General features: G+C 38.7%; 1 protein-coding gene across 1 annotated transcript; it reads left to right on the forward strand.

Annotated features, from left to right (window-relative positions):
- The first annotated feature begins 540 nt into the window (after positions 1 to 540).
- On the forward strand, positions 541 to 24,065 carry mpp1 (MAGUK p55 scaffold protein 1). Its single transcript, XM_066714833.1, has 12 exons — positions 541 to 1,094; positions 14,072 to 14,206; positions 14,567 to 14,645; positions 15,091 to 15,176; positions 15,708 to 15,776; positions 17,274 to 17,470; positions 19,746 to 19,852; positions 20,412 to 20,492; positions 20,841 to 20,921; positions 21,294 to 21,496; positions 21,907 to 21,981; positions 22,375 to 24,065. The coding sequence occupies exons 1-12, from the start codon at positions 972 to 974 to the stop codon at positions 22,549 to 22,551; spliced, it is 1,413 nt and encodes a 470-aa protein (XP_066570930.1). The 5' UTR covers positions 541 to 971; the 3' UTR covers positions 22,552 to 24,065.
- The last annotated feature ends 174 nt before the right edge of the window (positions 24,066 to 24,239 follow it).

Below are 24,239 nucleotides of genomic sequence, written 5' to 3' on the forward strand. Positions count from 1 at the left end.
ATTAAAAAAAACATGAATAAGATATATACACACATCTTGTGTTTGTAGTTATCAGATTCGTATGATTACTGCATTAATGAAAGTATGATTGATATAGATATTGTGCAAAGTCATTTACACTTCACCATGGGTCTTGTTTTCAATACCAGTGTGGAAGTAAGGAGAACCAGGGGAAGGTTCAAACAAAGGGACATACAAGAAGGGTCGTCTTAATTCTGCCAAACCGGTGTGAACAACTACTCAGGCCCTCAGGGAATGGTTGCACTGAAGCTGTATCACTCCTTTTGTTGTTGTGTGACCGGTCATGAACAAGGAAGTTTCAAGGAAAAAATGTGAAATGTGGTCAATTTCCTTTTTGTGTGATCTTTAAAATTGAACTTACAAATATACTTCCATATGGGGAGTCTGATGCACACAGACTCTCTCTCTCTCTCTCTCTCTCTCTCTCTCTCACTCTGCTATTGCGCAATAGGCTGTTGTTCTTATTCTTGAAACGAACCCTCAGCACGGACCGCCACACTGAGCTCTGGGCCACACCAATGCAAATGTGTCCAATATCGGCGCATTAGTGACTTTCCAAGCTTTAAACGCTTCAATTGCTGTCGCATTACCTTCATTTTGGTCTAGAGAACCACTACACACAAGCTGGGGCAATGAAATGCTTCATAACATGAGCTCGTCCTCTGGTGGCGCCCCCCCCCACTTCGCCGCGTCTTGGTAGCGCCCTCAGCCAAGGAACCCGCCGCCGCTCCGGCCCCCCGCGTCGCTCATGTTGACTCGCCCGCTCAGCTGTGCCGGTAAGACTGCAGATCTGTCCCGGACTTAGGACTTTAACCCGGGACGGGCCTTTATCAGCCTGCCGCGGCTCCTTATCGCTCCTTTTCGACGCCAGGCATAGACTACGGTGCTTCTGCAACGGCACCCTATCCCATCACAGCAGTCTCACTGACAGCTGCTATCCAACCTTCAGGATGACATTAAAATCCAGTAAAAACGAGCCCGCCGCCGTGCTGGAGCGGGTGAGCAGCGTCCGCACCGCGCTGTCCGACCTGTACCTGGAGCAGCTGCTGCAGAACAAACCCAAGGCAGAGAAGGTAAGCATGTCATTGCATGCACTGCTTCCCAAGCCACTCGTTATTGTTGTTGTTCTGTACATTGTGTCCACCCCTCATCGATCCGGTTAGCTATATGGTGCTGTAGTTTGTCCTAATGCAGGGGACACTTCTGGTGCATTAAGGTCCATGTCCCAGATGGACAGTTTAGGATGTTCTTCTGGTTCCAGCCTGTTCTAACTCATCCTATGCTTGCACAATGCAGTAGGGGGCATTTAACGACAAGGGGAATAATGCAATCAAAACCAGATTCGTCCTGCACAGATGAAATGGCTTATTTCATATTTAATAGCCCATTAGTTTTTTTCTCCCTTTATATACTCATGATTTGGAAGGAATTTAAGTAACTCTTGGGACACAGGTAATCCCTTTACTGTGACACAAGGTGTAATGTTAGCAATGTTATAATTCCCTAAACAGCCTTCATCTTAAACCTTCTGTAAGTGAACACGGGTGGAAACAAAACTGACATTAAACAAGGCTGCCAGCCTGTTCTTGACCTGAACTGTGCCAAGCCACCTTGGCATCGTCAACACTGTTTGAAAAGAGACTTGTTTGATATGTTCCTGCACATCAAGATCATGGGATTTGCCAAGGAACTGAAACAAGTTAATGCTATGCCTCAAATAACTATGTCCATCAAATAAATAAATGCATTTAAAAAGTTTGAATACTCGAATAATTTGATTAAAGTGTGTATGAACAAATGCCATTGTTGTTCGGAAATTAATAACACCATTTAAACGCAATGACTATCAATGACTTCGCAATTTCATCAGTATGATTAGGATTCTAAGGCAGTTTCATACTGGATATGCCTAGACAGAGTAGATGCCCTTCACACATCACTAGACACCCACCTTACATATGACATAAGTCACATGACATTTTTGTACAGAGAAAACAATACACAGTAAAAACGAATAAGATACTGGTGGATGATTTTGGTTTGGTTGTTTATCTTGTTAAAGTTTGTATTTTGTTTTATAGCGGTGAATTTGGAAAGGCCGAGGCACTAACCAGAGATAAAAAATAATAATCAATTTAAATGTATTTTGTACTGATTGTATTGTGTAAACTGTAAGTCACCCTCTGAAAGGGCATCTGCTTTGAAATGATAAGTAAGATACATTAATATATAGGCCTATAAAATGTTTACTAGATGCATGCAAACAATAAACCGAAATAAACAGCCGCACATAAGAAAAGTCTACTGCTAAATTTAAGAAAAGTCAATGATGGAACAAAAATCCTCGGAAGATTTCATATTTAAAGCATATATATAATTATAGCAAAGATGCAATGTAGGTGGTCTAGTCAATTAGTCCAAAAGCCTGATGCTAGACTACCCACTAAAATGTTTTGGGTGAGCTGAAGCTTGCTAGACACACCTGTAATGGTCACATCAGGGGGTACAAGGCTTGTCTTAAAGACAGACCCAAAAACATGTAATCTGAGCAGACACATTGGAGTAGGAAGAGGCTGAGGTGAAAGATGATTCATTATGACACTGCAAGGTTTAAAAGGAATCCAATCCAGCTGGCCGAACAAAACGGAGCTCTCAGGTAATTAAGGAAAGGACAACCCCTTAATCAAACTGACACAATTCCTTGCAAAACTCAAGCTTAACAATCATAATAATACAGCACTCTTTATTTATTGAAGTAGTATCTCTTTGAATTGTGTTCAGTACTATCAGGGTTTATATGATAAAAAAAAATCTAAAATGTCAAAATAGTTTAGATGATTAACTGTAATTCTTTTCCCTTAAACTCTTTCCTGCCTTCATTTATTTAAAGCTGTATTTTAGATAATTGTACACAATCTGGGTGTTAGATAAAGGGGTATTATACTATATACACATTCCTTGAAGTTTGTAAGAATTTAATGAGCAACCTAAACTTATTCCTGGGAAATTGTATTGAAGTCTTTTCACCCCTGTACAAGAAAGTAAGAACTAATGAGAAGGAAAGTCTCATGGGAAACAAAACATGGGCCTAAGCAGGCCAGGAGTGTAAGAACAAATGCAATGTAAAATAGGGTAACTGTAAGGAGATTACATTACAGCTGTGAACAAACCAGCTGGAGCAGGTGCTTATAGGGGGAGGGGGTCTTTGCAACAGTATAACATGTCTTCCTGTTAAACAAAAATTTTGACCATAGCCACAAATAACCTTTCATTTCAAATACTGCACAGTGTTTAAATGACTTAAATAGCCACGGAGTATAAACAAATCCCAGTATTTACACAACAGTGGGCAACATATTTTACAAGGCAGGGGCATATTAGAAATTCAGCGTGTCCAAATAAATAAACTGAAAATAAAAACGGTATTGTGGAGTGAGAAGAGGGCTTGGGATTGAGAGACTGCAGTGAACAGTTTCCCTAATGCTGTGCAGTCTTGGGCACGAGTTATAAATCGTGATCAGACCTGTGGAAGAGCTGGGGGTGAGACAGCACCGTCTTTCTGTTTCACCTGCATGGCTCTCAAAGAATAGGAAACTTAAATGACCGCTTTTATCTAGGTAAACACAGGTAGGGGGTTGATTTAGCCTTTTTAACCAACCAAGTGTGAAAGTTGTCTGTGTAAGGGAATCTGCTCATTAAATGGGGGTTGATCGATAACCAAAGTATTGCAGAGTGAAAATACACTGCAGGTTTCACCTCTGGATGCTTCAGAGTTCGGAGGCTTAGGTCTTAGGTAATGGTCTTTCCCTTACACAACTGGTCCTAAAACAAATACAGTAAGGATTATGATAAACCATTGGGGGATGTTATGTAATAAAGGCTTACGTTGAGCCTTTATTTATTTATTTATTTATTTATTTATTTATTTATTTATTTATTTTTAATCGTTTGCCTTAGTACTCCAGCCAAAAGTGTTTATGCTTTCCTGAATATTGGACCAGAGACAACTGGATAAATCTAAACTAGAAGAAAATCTTGGGCTTGACATTTTATCTTCATTTCTTTGGTAAATACCCCGTAGGGATAGCCTTACTGTAATGCCAGTACAGATTTTATTTCAGCTTAGGGCAGTTTGCAGCGTCAGCCTGCCCTGTGCACTGACTCATGAATTAGTAGAGCATAATCTTGGAGGCAAAAACTGCAGCCTTCTATTTATAGATGTAGCCATGTCTTGTCTTGTCCAACAAGTCTCTGCTTCACTATTAAAATATATATATTTTTGAAATTACCAAAAAGACTAGCATTTCTCTCCATCAAGCAAAACACTAGTGCATACTAAGTATTAGTATTGTGGTTGTTTCAATTCAATTCAATTTCAAGTGACATTTTGATGCTGGAAGCCAAGTTCAGACCATTTGATTATGACAAACCTAAGCTTTATTTAGCTTACACGGTGGGTTGTTATTAACTGAATGATGTATGTGAAATGGATAGTTCTCATGGGATCCTGCAAAGTGTCCACACAAATCAATACACTCACATTGGTGCTACGTCCTCACAGCGCTGTGAGAGGAGAGTGAAAACTCTTAGATTAGTTTTATGAGGTGCTTGAGGACAAATGGTGTCTAATCTTTATCAGCAACCAAACTAACTAAATTATTCTCCTCTCTTGCATAATGTCGACTGTGTTCCTCTTTATCTGTTGATTCTTTTTAGGTGATTTGAAAAAGAAAAAACACTTGACTTGACAAAAGACTTGTCAGAGCCTTTTGCTAATAGGGTGCAAGTTAATTGATGGATTAATTAAACAAAGCTGAAGTAAGATGTTAAAATCTGAAAGAAAACCATGAGCTAAAGATATATATGAATACCTTTTAAAAGTTAGATTTTGTGGCTTAGTGAAATAGTTTTGTGGTGTTCAGGTCTACTGTAAAGTGATGCTGTATTTATTACTGAAAAAATATACAAAAAATAAATAAAATGACGCACGAGAAATATAATAGGGTTGGCTAGATATAAAGAAAATAATTAATAATATGTCAGCGAAACGTGCTGCTGCTCGAAAATTCACCAATCCTCATTTCTCACCCTTAGTTTTTTTGCTCCCCCTCGAGTCATTTTCTGGACTCTGCTTTATGATGTTATAAGGGTAATGTGAGTATTCAGCACATTCAAACACAATTGTGGCAGCGTTTCTTTCTGTAGTGTCCAAAGGGTCAGTGGTTTCGCCGAAACAGGAAGTTGGACAGAAAAGAAGCAGACGCTGCTGACAGTTCAAGAGCCGTAAATTACAACAGCATTCCAGACCAGCAGACTTTTTTCCATGTGACCCGTTGGCTTACTGAAATCTAGAAACAGGAACTGCAGTTAGGCGGAGAAATGCTTACCCTGATGTTTTTGTGAGGAAAAGTACGTCACTAACTCTGAAGTTCCCATCACTGAAGCAGTGGAAACTGTTAGTGACAAACATATCACACTAGGCTTATGCATGTTAATTCATTTCCTACAGAGTCTTGACCTTGATGAAAGTCCTCGACATGAGATTATAGAAAGCTTTATTTAAGTGTTTTTTACTGTTCAAACACTTATCCAAGAAACTACACAACAGGTAGTATTAGTCCTTTCATATTACCAATTTAATATCACTTCCATATTCAGTTTTTACTTCAGGTTCCTGCTTGATCAAATGACGCCAGTGCTGTATCTCATTAGGATGAAGGCAGGTTAAAGGTTGTCCTAGTACATTTAAGAGCACAAATTAGAATGTGGCAGTGGCCCTGTATTTTTAAATCAGTGGCATGCATGGTTTTGCAATGCATGGCTATGTTCTTGTGAAATTCTATTCAGTCATCTTTATTGCAGTTAGTGCCATAAAAATGTACCCGATGGCATTATTTTCCCCTGCAGTAGCAAAAACCAATTGCTATGTCATAATAATGTGTCCTATGTGCTCCAGCAATGCATTTTTGATCGTTGAACAGTATTTCTCAAAACCTCACCAGAGTCTGAAAGGATCATATCTTTCATCTTTTGCTTTGTAAATGATCCAACCATTTTTTAACAGAGCCATGGTGTTGCCAAAGAATGTGGCTGTGGATAAAATGGTGAATTCTTGAATGCTGTACTGTAGTTCAGTTCAGCAGTTTACTAGTTTGAATCTCCATAATAAAATGTGGAATGTGTCCAGGACATCTTTATTTAAAGGAATTAGTATTTTCATTTCCACTTAAAGTCTAATATAATTGGGAACTCTATCCTTGGTTCAGTTATTATTATTTTTAGCCGAGACTCCGTAGTCTGACAGAATCTGACAACATATTATGTAATACATTATTTTCATGGTAGGGTTCATTCAAAAGTGCCTCAGATTGACCTTGTCAGTCAGAAAGGGATGTTAATGTACAAATGCCTTTTCTTTTTTTGTGTTCCTAAACAGTTTGCATAGATCTTTCTCTTGTCTTTATGTTCCCTTTCAGTCTTTGTCATTGATAACTTGTAGGGGAATTCTTGCTTTGAATTTAATGTAGAAGATTTGCAATATTTTGAGCAAGTGTGTACAGTACCACAATTTTACATGTTTTGAAATCTATACATAACAATGACCCTGAATAAGAATAAGGATTGTCTGTTTTTTGCTTTACCACACATAAGGAGAGATGCAGTCATCCAGACATTGTTTTTTACTGTATATACTCTTTCAAATCCTATAGAAATACTGTGTTAATCTCTTCATTAGCTGACCATGGGGATTTTACTACTTAAGGAGTTTAATTATCCTGATGATACCTAACCTTTAGACCGAACTTGCTGTCTTTTTCCTGGTTCCATGTGACTTCCCTCCACAGTGCAGACTGTACCCATCAGCAATTTACTTGGAAATGTATTGTGTGTGTTTGCCAGATAAGAATCCATACTTGGAGATTGAAGTCTTGTTTCCTGTGCGTTTTCAGTCTTGGATGGGGCCCTAAATCTATATATTGAATATATGCTGACAAGGTTAAGCATAGGACATTTTAGATTAAAGTTGGCAGCTGTATCTTAATTATTTTTTTACAACAGAAACAGAAAGTTAACTGCATGGGTGGACATCGCATTCCATATTTCAGAGTCTATCGGCTGAAGAAAATCTACACGTTTTGTAAGCACAACAAGTTACATTGACCAAAATAAAGAGATCAAATCACATACAAATAATATACGTGTATATCATAAATAACACTGCAGTCTTTTAGCTGAAATAAACTAATCCTGACTTAGGGAGTAAATACATTCCCCACAGAATATATTTTTTTTGACAAGGACTACTATGTCACTAAAATTAATTTGTAGTATTTTGAATTGCAAAATGAAGGCATCAAGTTTTCAAGCTCTTTGTGAAAGAATTACTGTTACACTGTTTATAATCTGGAATTTTGCAAGAAATAACATTATTATGATCGATAATTATGATAGAAAAAGTTAAGGACAATTAGTAATTAGGCACACATAAACATGGTGTGTGGTCAGGATAGCATTGCTGATTTGCAAGTACTCTCTATTCTCTGACTTTTTCTAATAATCTTTGTTGCTCTTTTCCTCTGTTGTCAACCTTATTTTCAGACATTCGGGTAGTGTTTCAGAAATGTACTCTTGAACTGCACGTCTTTGTGGTACTAATTTTACAACCCGGTGATAAATATGTGTCTTAGGTTGCTGCGTAAACAACTTGTTTATAACTGTGCTTCCCTCAGGTCTGTTCAGAGAGACATGTTCAAAGTCTACAAAGTGAATTTGGACCATATCCTTGATTTCCCAAAGTATGTTGACTCACATTCGTTTTCCAGGGAGGTCCTGCTTGGGTCTGTAGTGTCGGCCCTACAGGGCAAGAAAGCAACTTGAGTTTCATCATCGGAGATGAAAGCAGTCGGAACAACACAGGCCGAGGTCCTGGGTGTTCATCTGAGGCATCATTTATTTTGAGAGCATGAAAACATCTTGACAAATGACAGGCTGTTCTGTTCCAAATACATAGAGTCCTGTGGGGATTAGTAAAATGAGATGCATGTTCTCCTTCGGCATCTTGCTCCAAAGTCGTTATACGATAAATACACAAACATCCCTGGCACCTCCCCCAACTCCCCAAACCCCACTATGTTCTTCCAGGTTTGTGTTGCTGCTGGTAACAAACCCCGCTTACAGTTAGAAAGTGGCTCAGCCTGGATTCAGACTTTTTATCTCGAGGCAGGAGGCCCTCTTTTGCATTCTGGGGCTGAGTGTTTGATCCAGTGAACCACTTGGGGAAAAAAATGTAGCCTAAATGGCAGTCCTGTTACTAAATCTTCTTACTGTAGTGGATGGTTTGACATTGTTAACTGTATAGATTTCCAAACAAATAATCTAAATGATTCTGAGTTGGTGATGGGTGAAAATCCCTAAACACAACTGTGTTCCGGTCTGTAGGAATGAACCAAGGAGGCCTCTTGAACTTTGCCGTTTGCTATTGCTTTCAATTGAACCAGCCTTGTTTGGGAAAGTCACCCACCATTATTCAATATTTGTCTTAATGTTGTTGTTGTTACATTTAAATAAGTGGGTGCTATATTATTGTCATGTTTTGTTAAGTATGTCTGTTCTGTACGATGGTGGCTTAAGGTCTAATAACTGCTCCTCCCTGAATAAGCACTCTAACGAATGTAGGACCTTTGCTAGCCCTCTCTCTTATCTATGGCCTTTGTGCTCAACAATCTCACACATTTTCCTTCTCATTATTGTTCCTTACACAGCAAAACAGCAAACTTTCAGCTTCTGAGAGATTAGACGTCCATTTTCTCCATTCTGTGGGAAAGCTGGATCGAAATCCCTGTGTAAATATTAGACTTGGAGAATGTTTTGCCACAATGTTGTGTGTGTATGCCGTGAAAAGGGGCTTTTTATCTTTTTGGAGATAAATCCAATGTTGAATCCATGATGATGCAATGGTGTTGTCAGAACACAAGTGTATGAATGAAGGATGATTTCTGCAGCCTTAAAGCAATTTTTGTTTTGCTGTAGTTCAGAATAATAGGGTGTCAGATAAGGACCCTGTTGTGTGGGAGGGTTAGTGTGAAGATTAATGGTGCACCTTATTTAGCACATTGTTGACTTCCTTTATCCAGTAGTCAGAATGATCCCAAGAATGTATCTGGTTTCTGTGTGTATGTTTTAGCCTCTTGCTTTTGCTTTAGTATTGACATAAGGTTTTATTTCCTACGAGCTAAGGATAACTTTTTTAAATGTTCTAACCTCTTAACACATGTATAAAGGATGATTTTTTTCATACAACAGTTCATAGTATGTTAAACCAAATAAATAAATGAATAAGCAGAAAGATTGATTTGTGTATTAAATCAAATGGTCAGAAACACATCTTATTTTATCATCAGATAATACTAGATCTTCCTTACATTCTTTTTAAGTTCTTACTTTGTATACCTCGGTGACATCAGCAGTTAACCCCACATCATGTGTTTAATGCATTTTTATCAACCTTATTGCAGTTCTGTTATCAGATGAGTAATTCCAAGAACAGTACTTACTAAACTTCAAACAGTGTGTGCGATGCATGCAAATATTTCAAGGTGAAGCCAAGAGTGTTTTATTTTACAGCACTGCAGATATTTTGAGACTGAAATGAATGTCTGTTACTTCAGAAAAACTTAAAGTCACCACACATTTTCACACATGGAATCTATAAATTAATTTCGGGAGTAAACAACTCTGATATCATCACACTCACATCGGGTCAAAGAGTATAAATACCCCGTTATCAACACACACACCCAGCGCTTCATTCTCTTGCATCCCACCAGCTCCCCTGTCACCAACCGCCTCTGCAGCAGTTCCTTGGCTCAGTCCCTGTAAGGGGGGGGTTGACGGTCCGGACCCGGCTCCCGACCGTCATTAATAATAAGCCAAAATCAAATCAGATCACATTCCACCACCCCAATGCAAATCGGTGTTGTGAAACTACTGAAACATACTTTAAGACAGATTCTGAAAAACAGTTGCTTACCTACACACTACACAATGAGCTGCACCATTCAAATGCAGTTGGATTTTTTTGAATATATCTTCAATATCTACAGTATTAAAATCATCGCACATGTTTTCAACCCACAACACCCAAGTCTTTTGGATTACCATTTGTGAGTGCTTGATGAGCTGTTCAGTCGAAAACTGTGACATAAAAAGAAAAGAAAATGAAATGGATCCTCCCAGAAAAACAAGAATCCACTTGAGAAATCCTGTTTCCATTCTTTGATGTTTAACTGACATGACATGCTATCATCCCGAGTCATGTTTCTTTCCTGTGCTGGTATAAGAAGTATTCCCGTATTTTCAGCAATTTTGCTTAAAACTTTTTACGACTTGTTTTGTTGTGAAGTAAATAGGCATGTCTATTGTGCTGAGCCGATTGTGCTTCCCAGCCTTGGGCTTTGGAAAACAAGGCAACAGTCGTTATGCTCGGTGGTTTCAGGAGTGGGATACATTTCCTTGCAGCTGTTTTCCCCTTTGTCACAAAGGTTTGGGTGACCTAGCCTGTGGTAAGAGAGAAAAGGGTTAATGGCTTTGTCAGCATTTGGCCAACACAATGCAACCAGCTGTCTCCTTTATAGCAAGTAATTTTTTTTTTGTTTTTGTTTGGGTGCACACGCAGGTAGATGCTTCAGCCGATTACTCTTCCCCCCACACAGCATCCATCTAAGAAATCAATAGATTGTTAAAGAAATGGATGACAGACTTTCTCAGCTTTTTCCTTTCACAATCACAGATTGAGCAGGCGCAGTGATGCAGTGGAAACACATCACAAGCTTTTATATGTATAGGCAAGATTCTTGTGCTTAAACACTATATATGTATGTATATTTCTAGATACATGCCTTTGTTCAAGTGCAGGTACATTTCCCAAGAGTGTCTGTGTTAATGAATTGATTTTCCCCCCAGGAACTGTTCACTTACTTTCAATAAATTACTGTGCATTGAGATAATTCTCACTGGCAAAGCAATGCAGGCTTGTGTTGTGTGTATTGAATCAGTCTGCTATCAATCACTCAGATTACTCAAAGAGTGCAACCACAAAGACAGATATTAAACATGTACACTGGATAAAATTGCTAAATACATCGAAATACCAGAAATAGGCTTATGCTCTGATCTATTACAACACCATATCTTGAAATAATAATAGTATTAATCATAGAGAGGTGCTGTGGTTCCAATAGGCAATTTATCTGTTGGGTTTCCAAGATAGATGGGGAATGTAAGAGGCAGTGTCCCACAAAACGAGTTATTGTTCATCTGATACTGTTTACCTGGCTATATGCAATATAAAAGGTTTTCACTGGTTAGATTTGTGTCAGGGATTGAAAAAAAAAAAAAAAGTTAATACTGGAAGATTGTTGTTGTTGTACATGGTCTGAGCAGGATTGTGTAGATATTAAAGGACATACAGTGCATTTTCTTAATGTGCTTGTGTGCATTTAGTTATCTGGTATTTGAAATGTATTGGCTATATTATCTTTGCAGGAAATTAAAAAAGAAAAACAAATGCAGAAATAAGTACAGGATCTACAGGGTTATAAAATATTTGCTCCACAGCCATTGGTATTTTTGTTGGGGAGTTTCGTATTGGTGCCCACAGGTGCTCCATTGTTTTTCTACGCAAGTAAGATTAGCTGTAGCCTCCTATCTATCATGTTAGATATACTATCCGCCTTTAAGTTGATTAGCTGTGTGGCTGGAGGCGTTGGAGGCTCTAAGCTGATGATACCGTGGGGATGGAAACACAGGGCTGGAAACAGCTTGACTTTCTCTGGGGCTGCAGCAGATTCTCCAGCTGTCAGCAGTGATAACGGCACCCTGTAATCCTCATTTGTTTACAGACAGACTCTCAGTGAATGTTTGCAGATGTGTTCCTCTGAATCATTTTTCAAGACCGACAACAGGACGTGTATTGTGTCCTCCATATTCACTTCAACAGCGCTTCTGCTGCGTAGAGCACCACAAGAAGAAAACAAATGCATTCCAGACATTATAGATGTGCCTACAGCTGACGTTCTGTTTTATTTGCTATTAGATGTGCATGATGGCAGTTGTTTTAAAGAAATGCATGGATCTGTGTATAATGTGTAATTTCATTTTTGTTTGTTTAGTGAAGGTTTACAAGAGTACTATAATGAAGTGTTTGGGCTCTGCCAAAACCATGCATCTGCTTGCCACACCCTAGATTTTCAGCTCAAGCTTTATATGCTTTTATTGCAGGACCCTAAAGCATTAGAAAAGCATGATATATAAACTGCAGACAGTTTGGCATGCAACCTTTGGCATGCTTGCCACACGCACACAATATCATCTCACACGTGAGCATGTATTAATCCCTAGAAATCGCTGACAGCTGATTTGCTAACGGCCCTCAGCAGTGGGGCAGTCAAATACATTTACGATGTGCAGTAAACCATACACATTACTCTAATGAGGGGGAACACCGATGGCTTAAGAGGTCTAACACTATTTTTTATTCCGGATAGTTTTCTTTCTCATTTGTTTCCACTGTCACTAGCCTTATGGTGTTGGAATATAGATCACATTCAAACTGATACTATTCTCGCGTTTTAAAAATCTAATTAAATTGGAAGTCAGGAGACTCATTGTGGCTTGGGGTTCAGTAATAGATGTCAGCAGAAAAAAAAGACTGACTGTGTTAAACAAAGCCAGCTGAAAAACCTTTCAGTGGTGAGTTAGGATGCAATTAGTTACAAGAGTAAAGTAAAAAAAGAAAGAAATAAAATGTTTCTTTTGTTTTTAAAAATAGATTATAGATGCCTACTTTGTCATTTTTTAGAAGCAAGATATGCCTAGCTTCCAGAGAAGTTAATGAACTATGTGTATTGTACTTTTTATGTATATCCTATATGGTTGTAAAAATGGTATGCATATTTTTTTATCTTTACTGAGCGTGAAAAAGGCTTTGAGTAGAGCTACTTTCCTGGGTGAACAAGTACCATGACAACAGTTTCTCTGTTAACCCTAACAAAACTGCAGTCTGCTCAGCAGCTGAGGTGACGTGCGTACTGAGAGTATACGTAATGGGCACCTTTCATCTTTACAAGGGTTTTTTGTTTTATATCAATATTGTTCTTCGAATGCACAGGCCGGCTCCCTAACGGTACAATTTGGTGTACCCATAACAACTGACCTGTAGCTCTCACACTATTCTCAGTGCGGCCTGGTTTAGTTATTAGGACCTAATGATGTGTTCAAAACAGATTAATTTTTAACCCGCAGCAGATGCTAATGCATCTTTAACCCCCGCTAATTAAATGGAGTAGGTTGTCTGCTTGGCTCTGAGGAGAGCCACAGAGAAATGTGAAACGAGTCCTTTGATTTGAAAAGCATCCCCACCAGCATTGTTCTATTCTTAAATAACAGATATTTTCAGAATCAATAAGCATGAACCTGAAGCTTTACCCATTTTAGGGACTGTTTTGTTTGCACATATTTTGGTCATTTAAGAATGCATTGCATTATATTTTTGTAATCTCTTTAAACTCCAAATTGGGGTTTTCAATTCAGTGGTCCTAAAAAATAACTCAGACTTGGCATAGCCTAAGTATTACATATTGAACATGTTCTCCACGTGGCTAACTGACCGACCCAGAAGCACAGGACAGCCTGTTCGTTTCACGGTACTGCACTTCACAGTTGGGTGATCTATTCAGATCATATTTTAGTCAAATGCACAAATTTTGCCTGAACAGCTGAAGAGCACTAAGAATGATTAAAGAAGCATGGAGATTTGACTTTTTTTGGTTTTTCATCAGCCCATGAGTCAGCAAAATACCCGACCACTAACATACGGAGACCACTTTAATTGATGACAGAGGGTCTAAGAAGGCTGACAACCTAACCAAGCTCCCCTTTAATCGAACAGGAGACACCTTATATTACTGTTTTTTAATGTTCTATAACTGTATATCAAATACGTGATTCCTTGATTAGTGTGTTTAACATAATCTGTCCTTTCTGTATTCAGCAGTTTATGCAGACCCAGGAAGCCATGGGGGAAGAAGTGCACAGCAATGGCAGTGCAGATTCGGGTTTTATGAACGGCAAGGAAGTGACCAAGATGCGACTGGTGCAGTTTGAGAAAAACCCTGAACAGCCCATGGTAACTCCTCCCTTCATTGTACACACACCTATCATCACAGGCCTTCATTAGGACGGCCAAATGACCAGGAACATGAGAACCACTGTTCAGTTTTATGCTTCCTAACTCATAATCAACATAAAGTCCTACTAAACCCACACAAACCAGCATGCAGGATTTCCATAACCCAGATTATTTTGAAATCCTACATGTATTTTGCAGGACTCCATCTGGAATATTTTACTGGTAAATAAGTTTTTCAGGATCCAACTTGTTTTTCTTATTAGGAAAAAAGACAGGCTGTATCTTAAGATCGTGATTCATGTTTTATGAATATAGCCTTAGTGTTTTTTTCTGCTTCTCCTTTGTTCTGCATTCTAGGGGGTTACACTAAAACTAAATGAGAAACAGAGATGCACTGTGGCCAGAATACTGCATGGTGGGATGATACACAGACAAGGTATTATCGACAAATAGTTTTAATCTCATTGTTCACATATTCAGAGATGCATTAATCATATATGTGACACACCTCCAGCAGTTTACACAAATTAAACTCCGTTCGGGCAGTTTGGAGAGAGTCCATTGTGGGAAAAAAAGGGAGGATTATAATTGAGTGCAAGTCAGAAGTGTTTACTGTCAAGTTATCGTGGAGATGGGGGTGTACAGGGGTGTGTGAGTGCTCTATCACAGTAAATGGCACTAAGAACTCAATGAATTGAAATAAATAATATGTCAATTGGTGATTCAACCATCAAAGAAAAATACAGTAGTGACTATATAGGAAGGTGGGAACATAATGAATGATCACTGCATTACTATACTGTGAGACTTTAGACTTGAAATTGAGCAAGCAGTGTGAAATCCAGTCCAAAGGCTTTAACTTCTTTCTTTGTGCTTTCCAGGTTCACTGCACGAAGGAGATGAAATTGCAGAGATCAACGGGAAGAGTGTATCAAACCAGTCTGTGGACCAGCTGCAGAAAATGCTGGCAAGTATAGGCTTTTCTTAGTCTGGAATAGGCAGAGAAAAGGAAACGCTAAGAGCCTATTGCTCTGAAACACAGCCAGCAAACCGTTTTAAAAAGATAGGAAAGATAAATGTTTAAGAAGGGGCTTAAAATATATATTTCTTACAAAATGAATGTCAATATCCCTCCTTCCTGGAATAAACTAGTCTGATGGCACTCAAACAATGGTTCTGAGGTTTCCTTCAGTGTTTGAGGCTGTGTGTCCGTGTTAGCTGGAGCAAATTCAAATACAAATAATGATGTGTTTATGTTTTGATACATTTTCTTTCTTTATTTGTGTTACTTCTAAAGGATGCTCTTGTAGTGCATTAGAACAGCCCCACATATTTACACACAGCTTTTCAGTCACCAGTAAAGATCTGAACACAGAAATGCCATAATTAAAAAACTGGGCAGCTACTGCTAGTTCTTTGAATGAAAATCTCCAGACTATGTTTGCTTTTCCTGTAATCTGACATGTATCTACTGTTCTATGTATATTTACCATGACAGAAAGACACCAATGGGACTGTCACCTTTACGATTATCCCCAACCAGCAAAACCGGTCCCTAGCATTTGAGGTAAGCCATGTAAAATCATCTTAATCTTCATACTCGTTTTGCTTTGTTTTGTACACTAGTTATGTTTATTTGGTTTTCTTTTCATCACAAATTACAGAAACACGATGTACTTAATTTTCAGGTATTTGCTTTGCTCATAAGCTTCACTGGAGAATATTGAAGCGCATTGCAATTTTACACGTGTCTGTGCCTGTAAAATAACCTCAGCTGTGTGATTGTGTATTAGTTCTTGGCGTTTTCTACGTGGTGATTGTATGCTGTTACACATAAACTTGCATTTGTTAAACAAGGTTTGTTCTTTATCAGGCATGTCTTCCTCTAAGCCAATGACAGTTAACAGGTGACTATTCAATCATTAGAAGTCGATAGTGGTTTATAGATCATTACTTTGTCATTTTGATTCTAACCTCCGACTTTAAACACTTAAAGAAAACTGTTTTCACTCTGTCATCTGCTGCTCATAATCCTTTACATAATCCTGTAAATGCTTATGGGTAAGCACAGCTTTTCATAGCAGTAGCATTGCAATGTGCTTGGCTTATGTAGTGTAGAGTCAAATGCATAACAGCATATTTCTGATACACAAAAAAAGGCCCCGATTGCAATCGGAAGTAGAAGTAGTATTCTTTTGTTAGTATCACTGTTAAAAATATTTAACAAAACTACACTATCCAAATCAAAATAATACCATCCTCCCTTTACACATTAGAAAAATAAATGAATAGATCCTAGGATTCCATTCATATATTTATGCGGAGACCTGAATTCTGTTACAATACTAATATTGTTGCATAGAGTATTATTTATTTTTAACAGTGCATTAAAAGATGACAGTGTTTAAAGTGTGAAAATTCCCTCGTCTATGCTTTAACATGGAACGGGACTGCACACAGAAGCACTTTGTTAATGAGACATTTTCTGTGCCGGAAGTTGGAGTCAACAGTGAGTGCTGTGAGAAGAAAAAAAAACTAATATAACTGTAGTTGACCAATTTACTAACCAATTAACCGATCAATCTGAATATGTGACAGCACTTGACAATCAGAGCTGACTTCTGTGTCTTATGAGTTAACCAGGTAAGTAAGGGCCGTTTCACGCCTAGTTCACTTGCGAATAATTCGAATCGACATTGACATTTTCATTGAATGTGAATTCAAGATTCATCACTATCGGAGGTTTCACATATAGCTCTAAACTAAGCAAACCGCACTTCAATCCATATCAAACCCTGTGTCTGAAAGGCCCCTAAAATACAGTCAAGTCCATGTTAAACATCTTACTGCACATACCTATCAATGTTTATATCTGTATCTTTCCTTAATCCAAGTAAGTGAGTGAGTAATATGTTTTAACCATTTGTAGTTGTATATAAATAGCCAGAATATCTGTGGAAGGAGTAATGGGCTTACCACACTGCGGCAGAGTATTTCATGAACTGTCTGCCTATTTTAGGGGTTTCCATCTGAATTCTCTGCAGTGGTTCTGTTCTCTCTGCAGATGTATGTGAGGGCTCAGTTTAATTATGATCCAGTGAAAGATGACCTCATCCCATGCAAGGAGGCAGGGCTGAAGTTCAAAACGGGAGACATCATCCAGATCATCAATAAGCAGGATCCAAACTGGTGGCAAGGCAGGGTGGAGAGCTCAGCAGCGGATTTTGCTGGTCTGATCCCCTCCCCCGAGCTGCAGGAATGGTATGTCCCAGGGAAACACTGCTCTTGGCAACAGAGAAGGTTGCAGCATTGATAGGCTCATTCAAAAACAATCACTTTAATTGTGTTTTGTACGGCAGTTTCAGTATAATAAAGAATAAAATGATTCTGCTGTAGATTTAAACACCAGAGCCACGGAAAGCTTTATTAAAAGATTATATTTCCGCTAACTGAGCAGACTGACATAATACAACAACTGTGTCTTGTAACATATTTGAAATGGCTTCTTACTGAATCCAATTCACATCAATATATCATTTTGAAATCCTGAATCATTGATTATAAACTGATTAATTATCAAAAACCAAATATAAAAAAATAAATACGTGACATATATTACTAAGATATATTACTAAATATATATATATATATATATATATATATATATATATATATAAAGGTACCATACATTATTTATATATATATATATATATATATATATATATATAGCTGTGTGATATATATATATATATATACAGTGAGGGAAAAAAGTATTTGATCTCATGCTGATTTTGTACGTTTGCCCACTGACAAAAAATGATCAGTCTATAATTTTAATGGTAGGTGTATTTTAACAGTGAGAGACAGAATAACAACAACAAAATCCAGAAAAACGCATTTCAAAAAAGTTATAAATTGATTTGCATGTTAATGAGGGAAATAAGTATTTGATCCCCTATCAATCAGCAAGATTTCTGGCTCCCAGGTGTCTTTTATACAGGTAACGAGATGAGATTAGGAACACTCTCTTAAAGGGATGCTCCTAATCTCAGCTCATACCTGTATAAAAGACACCTGTCCACAGAAGCAATCAATCAATCAGATTCCAAACTCTCCACCATGGCCAAGACCAAAGAGCTGTCCAAGGATGTCAGGGACAAGATTGTAGACCTACACAAGGCTGGAATGGGCTACAAGACCATCGCCAAGCAGCTTGGTGAGAAGGTGACAACAGTTGGTGCGATTATTCGCAAATGGAAGAAACACAAAATAACCGTCAGACTCCCTCGATCTGGGGCTCCATGCAAGATCTCACCTCGTGGAGTTTCAATGATCATGAGAACGGTGAGGAATCAGCCCAGAACTACACGGGAGGATCTTGTTAATGATCTCAAGGCAGCTGGGACCATAGTCACCAAGAAAACAATTGGTAACACACTACGCCGTGAAGTACTGAAATCCTGCAGCGCCCGCAAGGTCCCCCAGCTCAAGAAAGCACATGTACAGGCCTGTCTGAAGTTTGCCAATGAACATCTGAATGATTCAGAGGAGAACTGGGTGAAAGTGTTGTGGTCAGATGAGACCAAAATCAAGCTCTTTGGTATCAACTCAACTCCCCGTGTTTGGAGGAGGAGGAATGACCCCAAGAACACCATCCCCACCGCCAAACATGGAGGTGGAAACATTATGCTTTGGGGGTGTTTTTCTGCTAAGGGGACAGGACAACTGCACCGCATCAAAGGGACGATGGACAGGGCCATGTACCGTCAAATCTTGGGTGAGAACCTCCTTCCCTCAGCCAGGGCATTGAAAATGGGTCGTGGATGGGTATTCCAGCATGACAATGACCCAAAACACACAGCCAAGGCAACAAAGGAGTGGCTCAAGAAGAAGCACATTAAGGTCCTGGAGTGGCCTAGCCAGTCTCCAGACCTTAATCCCATAGAAAATCTGTGGAGGGAGCTGAAGGTTCGAGTTGCCAAACGTCAGCCTCGAAACCTTAATGACTTGGAGAGGATCTGCAAAGAGGAGTGGGACAAAATCCCTCCCGAGATGTGTGCAAACCTGGTGGCCAACTACAAGAAACGTCTGACCTCTGTGATTGCCAACAAGGGTTTTGCCAACAAGTACTAAGTCGAAGGGGTCAAATACTTATTTCCCTCATCAACATGCAAATCAATGTATAACTTTTTTGAAATGCGTTTTTCTGGATTTTTTTGTTGTTATTCTGTCTCTCACTGTTAAAATACACCTACCATTAAAATTATAGACTGATCATTTCTTTGTCAGTGGGCAAACATACAAAATCAGCAGGGGATCAAATACTTTTTTCCCTCACTGTATATAGTGTCTCAACAGGAATAAAAACTGTAAGTGCATCTAATTAGTTGGCATTTAATAGCGTAATGGGTTCCCTCAGGTTCCAGGAGTCTAGTTTACAGTGTGCTAACTGTTTTGACTGTATTTGAAGGTGGAGTGTACATCAGTCAGAAACAGGATGCTAGGAAACAAACAATAGATTTCTCTCTCTAAACAGGCGGGTGGCTAGCAGAAGCAAGGCAGGGACAGAGGGGAATCAATCTTGCAGTCCCTTCGGCAAGAAGAAGAAATGCAAAGACAAGTACCTGGCCAAACACAGCTCTAGTAAGAGAAGTGTCCTTAAAAATAATCTGCTCAAGAAAATGAGATCATTAAGGTTGAAACTGGGCCATTCCAGAATAAAAATTAACCCGTTTTCTGCAGAATGGAGAGGGCCTGTCTTTTTGAGACATGAAGGCTGCTACAGTAATGCCCATTTTAACCACTACACACTACACGTCAGTAACCAGACTGTCCTTATCTGTAGACCACCATTTTAGCAACTTTATATACCAACCCGGGAGGCAGGGTATCTGATCTTCGAATATACTTCACACATTACCAGGTCTAATCTGATCTAATTGAGTGCAGACACAGAAAGAAATTGGGGGAGGCACTCAGATAGAAGTACAATGGATGTGTACTTGGAGTGCGTTCAATGGTTTGTAGGATTGTCCTGTTGGCCAGAGGCGTTTTTGGTTCTTTCAAGAGCTTTGAAGTCTCACTATCAAATGTGAATACAGTTTACTTAAATGGGTGTCCCATTTTTCCATTATTATGATTTTGTTTTTTGCTCCAGAATTTAAAACTGGCTTTCACTTCCTTTTTTCCCTCTTTCCGACAGTTTTCGATCAGTTAGATGTCATTTCATATGAAGAGGTTGTGAAACTCCCTGCGTTCAACAGGAAAACACTGGTTCTAATAGGTGAGTTTATTCATCATAGGAACAGCTTGCCAAGACTTATGAAGCGTCTCAGTGCTCAGTCATTTTCAGTTCTGTTGTTGTTAGGCCAACATTGTGAAAGCACATAAGCCGTTATTCACAAGGTCTTAGCAGAATGGGTGGATGAGTGGATGAGTTTCAGAAAGTGAAATTCTGTATTAAAGTCATGAATGTAAGTCTGGCTGCCGTGTGAACTTATATTTCAGAATGGCAGCTTCTAAAGGCCAGGACTTATGGAAAGCACACCAGTGGGAATTCTGTGTCTTAAAATCCATTTAATGTGTACAGAGCCTCAGCAAAGCCCTTTCTCGTTTCACTTGTCCTGCTCAGGTGCACCTGGAGTAGGAAGAAGCCATATCAAAAGCACTTTACTTTCCAAGCATCCACAGAAATTTGCCTATCCTTCCCCCCGTAAGTATATCTGATGTACACAGTGCACTACACTGTATTTTTGTAATAATAATCTGGTAGAAAAACAGGAAATAAGCAGGAGGCTTCTTTCTGAAAAAAGCTTTGTTATGAACTCATAACTACTGAAAAAGAAAAAGAGCCGACTGAATATTCTGTATAAGCAGTCAACAAAGATTGCTCCATATCCTGGAACATAATCTAATAACTTTAAAAGTAGCAAACAAATGCATCTTAATCAGCGTATGAATTCCTAGTGCTCTACAATTGCAAATTTAGGGGGTAGACACAGCCTTAACCAACAGGATTCATACTTCATATTGAAATGCCAGCACCAAGGATTTACCTTTTTGCTTGTGTGTTGAATGGTGACAGATACTACGCGGCCCCCGAAAAAAGATGAAGAGGATGGTAAAGAATACTATTTTATTTCTAACGAGGCCATGACAAAGTCCATCACTGACAACAAGCTCCTGGAGTACGGCAGCTTCCAGGGCCATATGTTTGGCACCAAATTCGAAACCATCCACAAAATCCACGAGCAAGGCAAAGTGGCCCTCCTGGATGTCGAACCTCAGGTACAGAATTGAGAGGCAGCATGTCAAAGAATTACAGTGCGCCTGTACAGCCAATAGCACAACCCTACACAAATTGATTTTCTTTGTAGTCAGCATTTATGCTTATACTTTTCTCCTGTATCTCCCTCCCTTTTGATTTGTGACTATTACCTCAAAACATATAGATTGCAAAGTATTTATTTAGGTAAACTGGAAACATTAACCAAAGTAATATGTTGAGGGGTTTCGAAGAAGTTAAAAGCTGTTTGAAGAGATTTGGGGATGTATTGCTCTTACATCATGACATCAATGGTGATTTTGAAACAACTGCTCCCTCTGCTGGATGCTACAACAATTACTGATATCTTTCTCAATACTGGGTGAAGTTTTAACATTTTTTTTAACATAACCGTTTTTGTTGTTTTGTTCAGACTTTGAAACTCCTTCGGACAGCAGAGTTTGCACCTATTGTTGTGTTCATTGCCCCAACTACCACTGCCAACCAGGTAACTAGAACCAACAGCTGTTAATTTCAAATCCACAACAGCTTTGCTCAGTATTCTGATTCAGTATTGTTTATTCATGACCTACATAAAAAAATCTAAATTGAGCTTTTTATAACCTCTTCATATTTATTATATTCCATATTGTTTTCTTATTTTTATTATGCAAAACTACTCATGGCACTCAAATGTAGCTACTGTATAAAATATTAGGTTTTGGTAAGAATACGCCAAAATAATTACGGATAATGCCAATATCTTACCACACTCACACAATACACAGTTCTGCCCAATCCGGGTTTGTAGCTGCCTGTGGGGTTAAGACCTTGTGTAGAAAAGTAATTAATTCCAATGCCATATATTCCTGGTGAAGTCATACATCGTTACTCCTTCCAGACCGAATCCTTGCAGCAGATCCAGAAGGAGTCGGACGAAATTTTCAGCACGTACGGACACTATTTTGACTTGACGCTGGTGAACAACGATGTGGAGGAGAGCGTGAAGGGAGTGGAAGAGGCCATAGAGCACGTCGGCTCCACACCCCAGTGGGTGCCCGTGTCCTGGGTGTACTGATCACACATACCTGTTCCCAAAATCCCCCAGTTGAATTAACTCCTAGACCTGTGGAGGTGCAGTTTCCCATTAGATAGAGAAAGCCTTCCATGTATCACTTCCTTTCCTTTTTAACCTGTTGTTTTTAAAATCTGTAACGATTATATCAACACTTGGGGCACATTCACTGTTCCTAAAAAAGCAATACAAAGGCAGAGGTATTTCTGGAGTTGCTTCACATCTTTTGTCAAAACATCACATCATGCCAATACATGTTTTTTCTCACAAAATGGAGGCAAGCACAGGTCAATGCTGGGTTAACAGGTTTTTTAAAGACATTTGGTCATTTCTTGCACATATTTTATCACTAATCACTAGTGGCAATAATTATGTGGTATGTAACACTAAATAGTGTTTATAGATGGTTGGGCAAGAATGAAATCTTTAAGAAAAAGCTTTAAAGTATGTTTAGATTGAGCATTTAATCAGTCTTCCATCACTTTAATTGCCAGTATCTAACTAACTGCATCCTGGACCTGTCAAAATTATACTAATTGAATGGACAGCACAATGTCCTGCTTAAAATAGTAGTGAATAATCCTGGGTCTAGGTGGCCAGTGGCAGCAGGTTTTTGTTGAGCTTTCAAATTCTTATCTGCCTTTCATTTGACCTTGCATTTTTCAATCACATTACAGAGCCACAGTAGGCTGAAAACCAGTGCAGTGTCAGGGTTGATCATTGCCAACTTGAACTAAAAAATTGCAACTGTGGTAATAGACTGAATTGGTCCTTGAAAGGAAGTCACTTATACTCCAGTCTCAGGGAGATGCACATTTATATATTGTTTGACATATCAGAAAGTAAAGAAAATGGGAAACTGCACCTTTCCATGAATCATTTCATGAGGTTTAGAATTGGACTGGCCCTTTAACATTCCACATCATCAAAGTTATGACATTAATGTTCACATCTAAAACCAGATTTTGTTGGTATGTTTGTATGCATGCTTATTAAGCAGTGTAATCATTTTGACCTGATGTATGTCTTCATAAAAGTGACCCATTATAATCAGGTAACAATTCATAAGATGTCAAATAGAGCTCTCTCAATGAGAACACTGTCCATTATCAGATATTTGCCAAGAGATTAGTTGCCCAAATCAGAATTATACCAAGTACTATTAATCACTATTAAGTGATTACAATGCTTTACAAAGGCCTACAAAACACACAGGGTGTGCTGCACTAAGTGAGTCTGCATGTGGAACTTCAATCTCTTTTGAAAGAGAAAACCACATACATATTTACACTAAACTACCCTCAGTACAGCCAATTGAAATGGTGCAATATGAAACTTTCAACTTGACATGCTCCTAAGTGTTCTGAATCAATGGTGTGGGTCCTGAAGCATAACATTCAATTTTGTTTTACATTATAGTTCAGGGGTCATGAGGATGGTATAGGTAGAACTGTGGGTGTATTTATGCCATAATGCATATGATTCACAAATAAAGCATTTGCAGGGCATTTACATAAGCTTGTCGTTCCTGCTTTCCAACAATCCTACCTTTTTGGTGAATTGTCACTGAACTATACCTACAACTTTAAAGGATAGTATAAACAAAAGGGCCTCATCAGACTTATGCCACTATATTTAAACTTAAGTGCACATACTAGGAAACAGATTGGCTTACACAGATGTTAATGCTT

This window comes from Amia ocellicauda, chromosome 10 (assembly GCF_036373705.1).
Source record: "Amia ocellicauda isolate fAmiCal2 chromosome 10, fAmiCal2.hap1, whole genome shotgun sequence".
Classification (NCBI taxonomy): domain Eukaryota; kingdom Metazoa; phylum Chordata; class Actinopteri; order Amiiformes; family Amiidae; genus Amia; species Amia ocellicauda.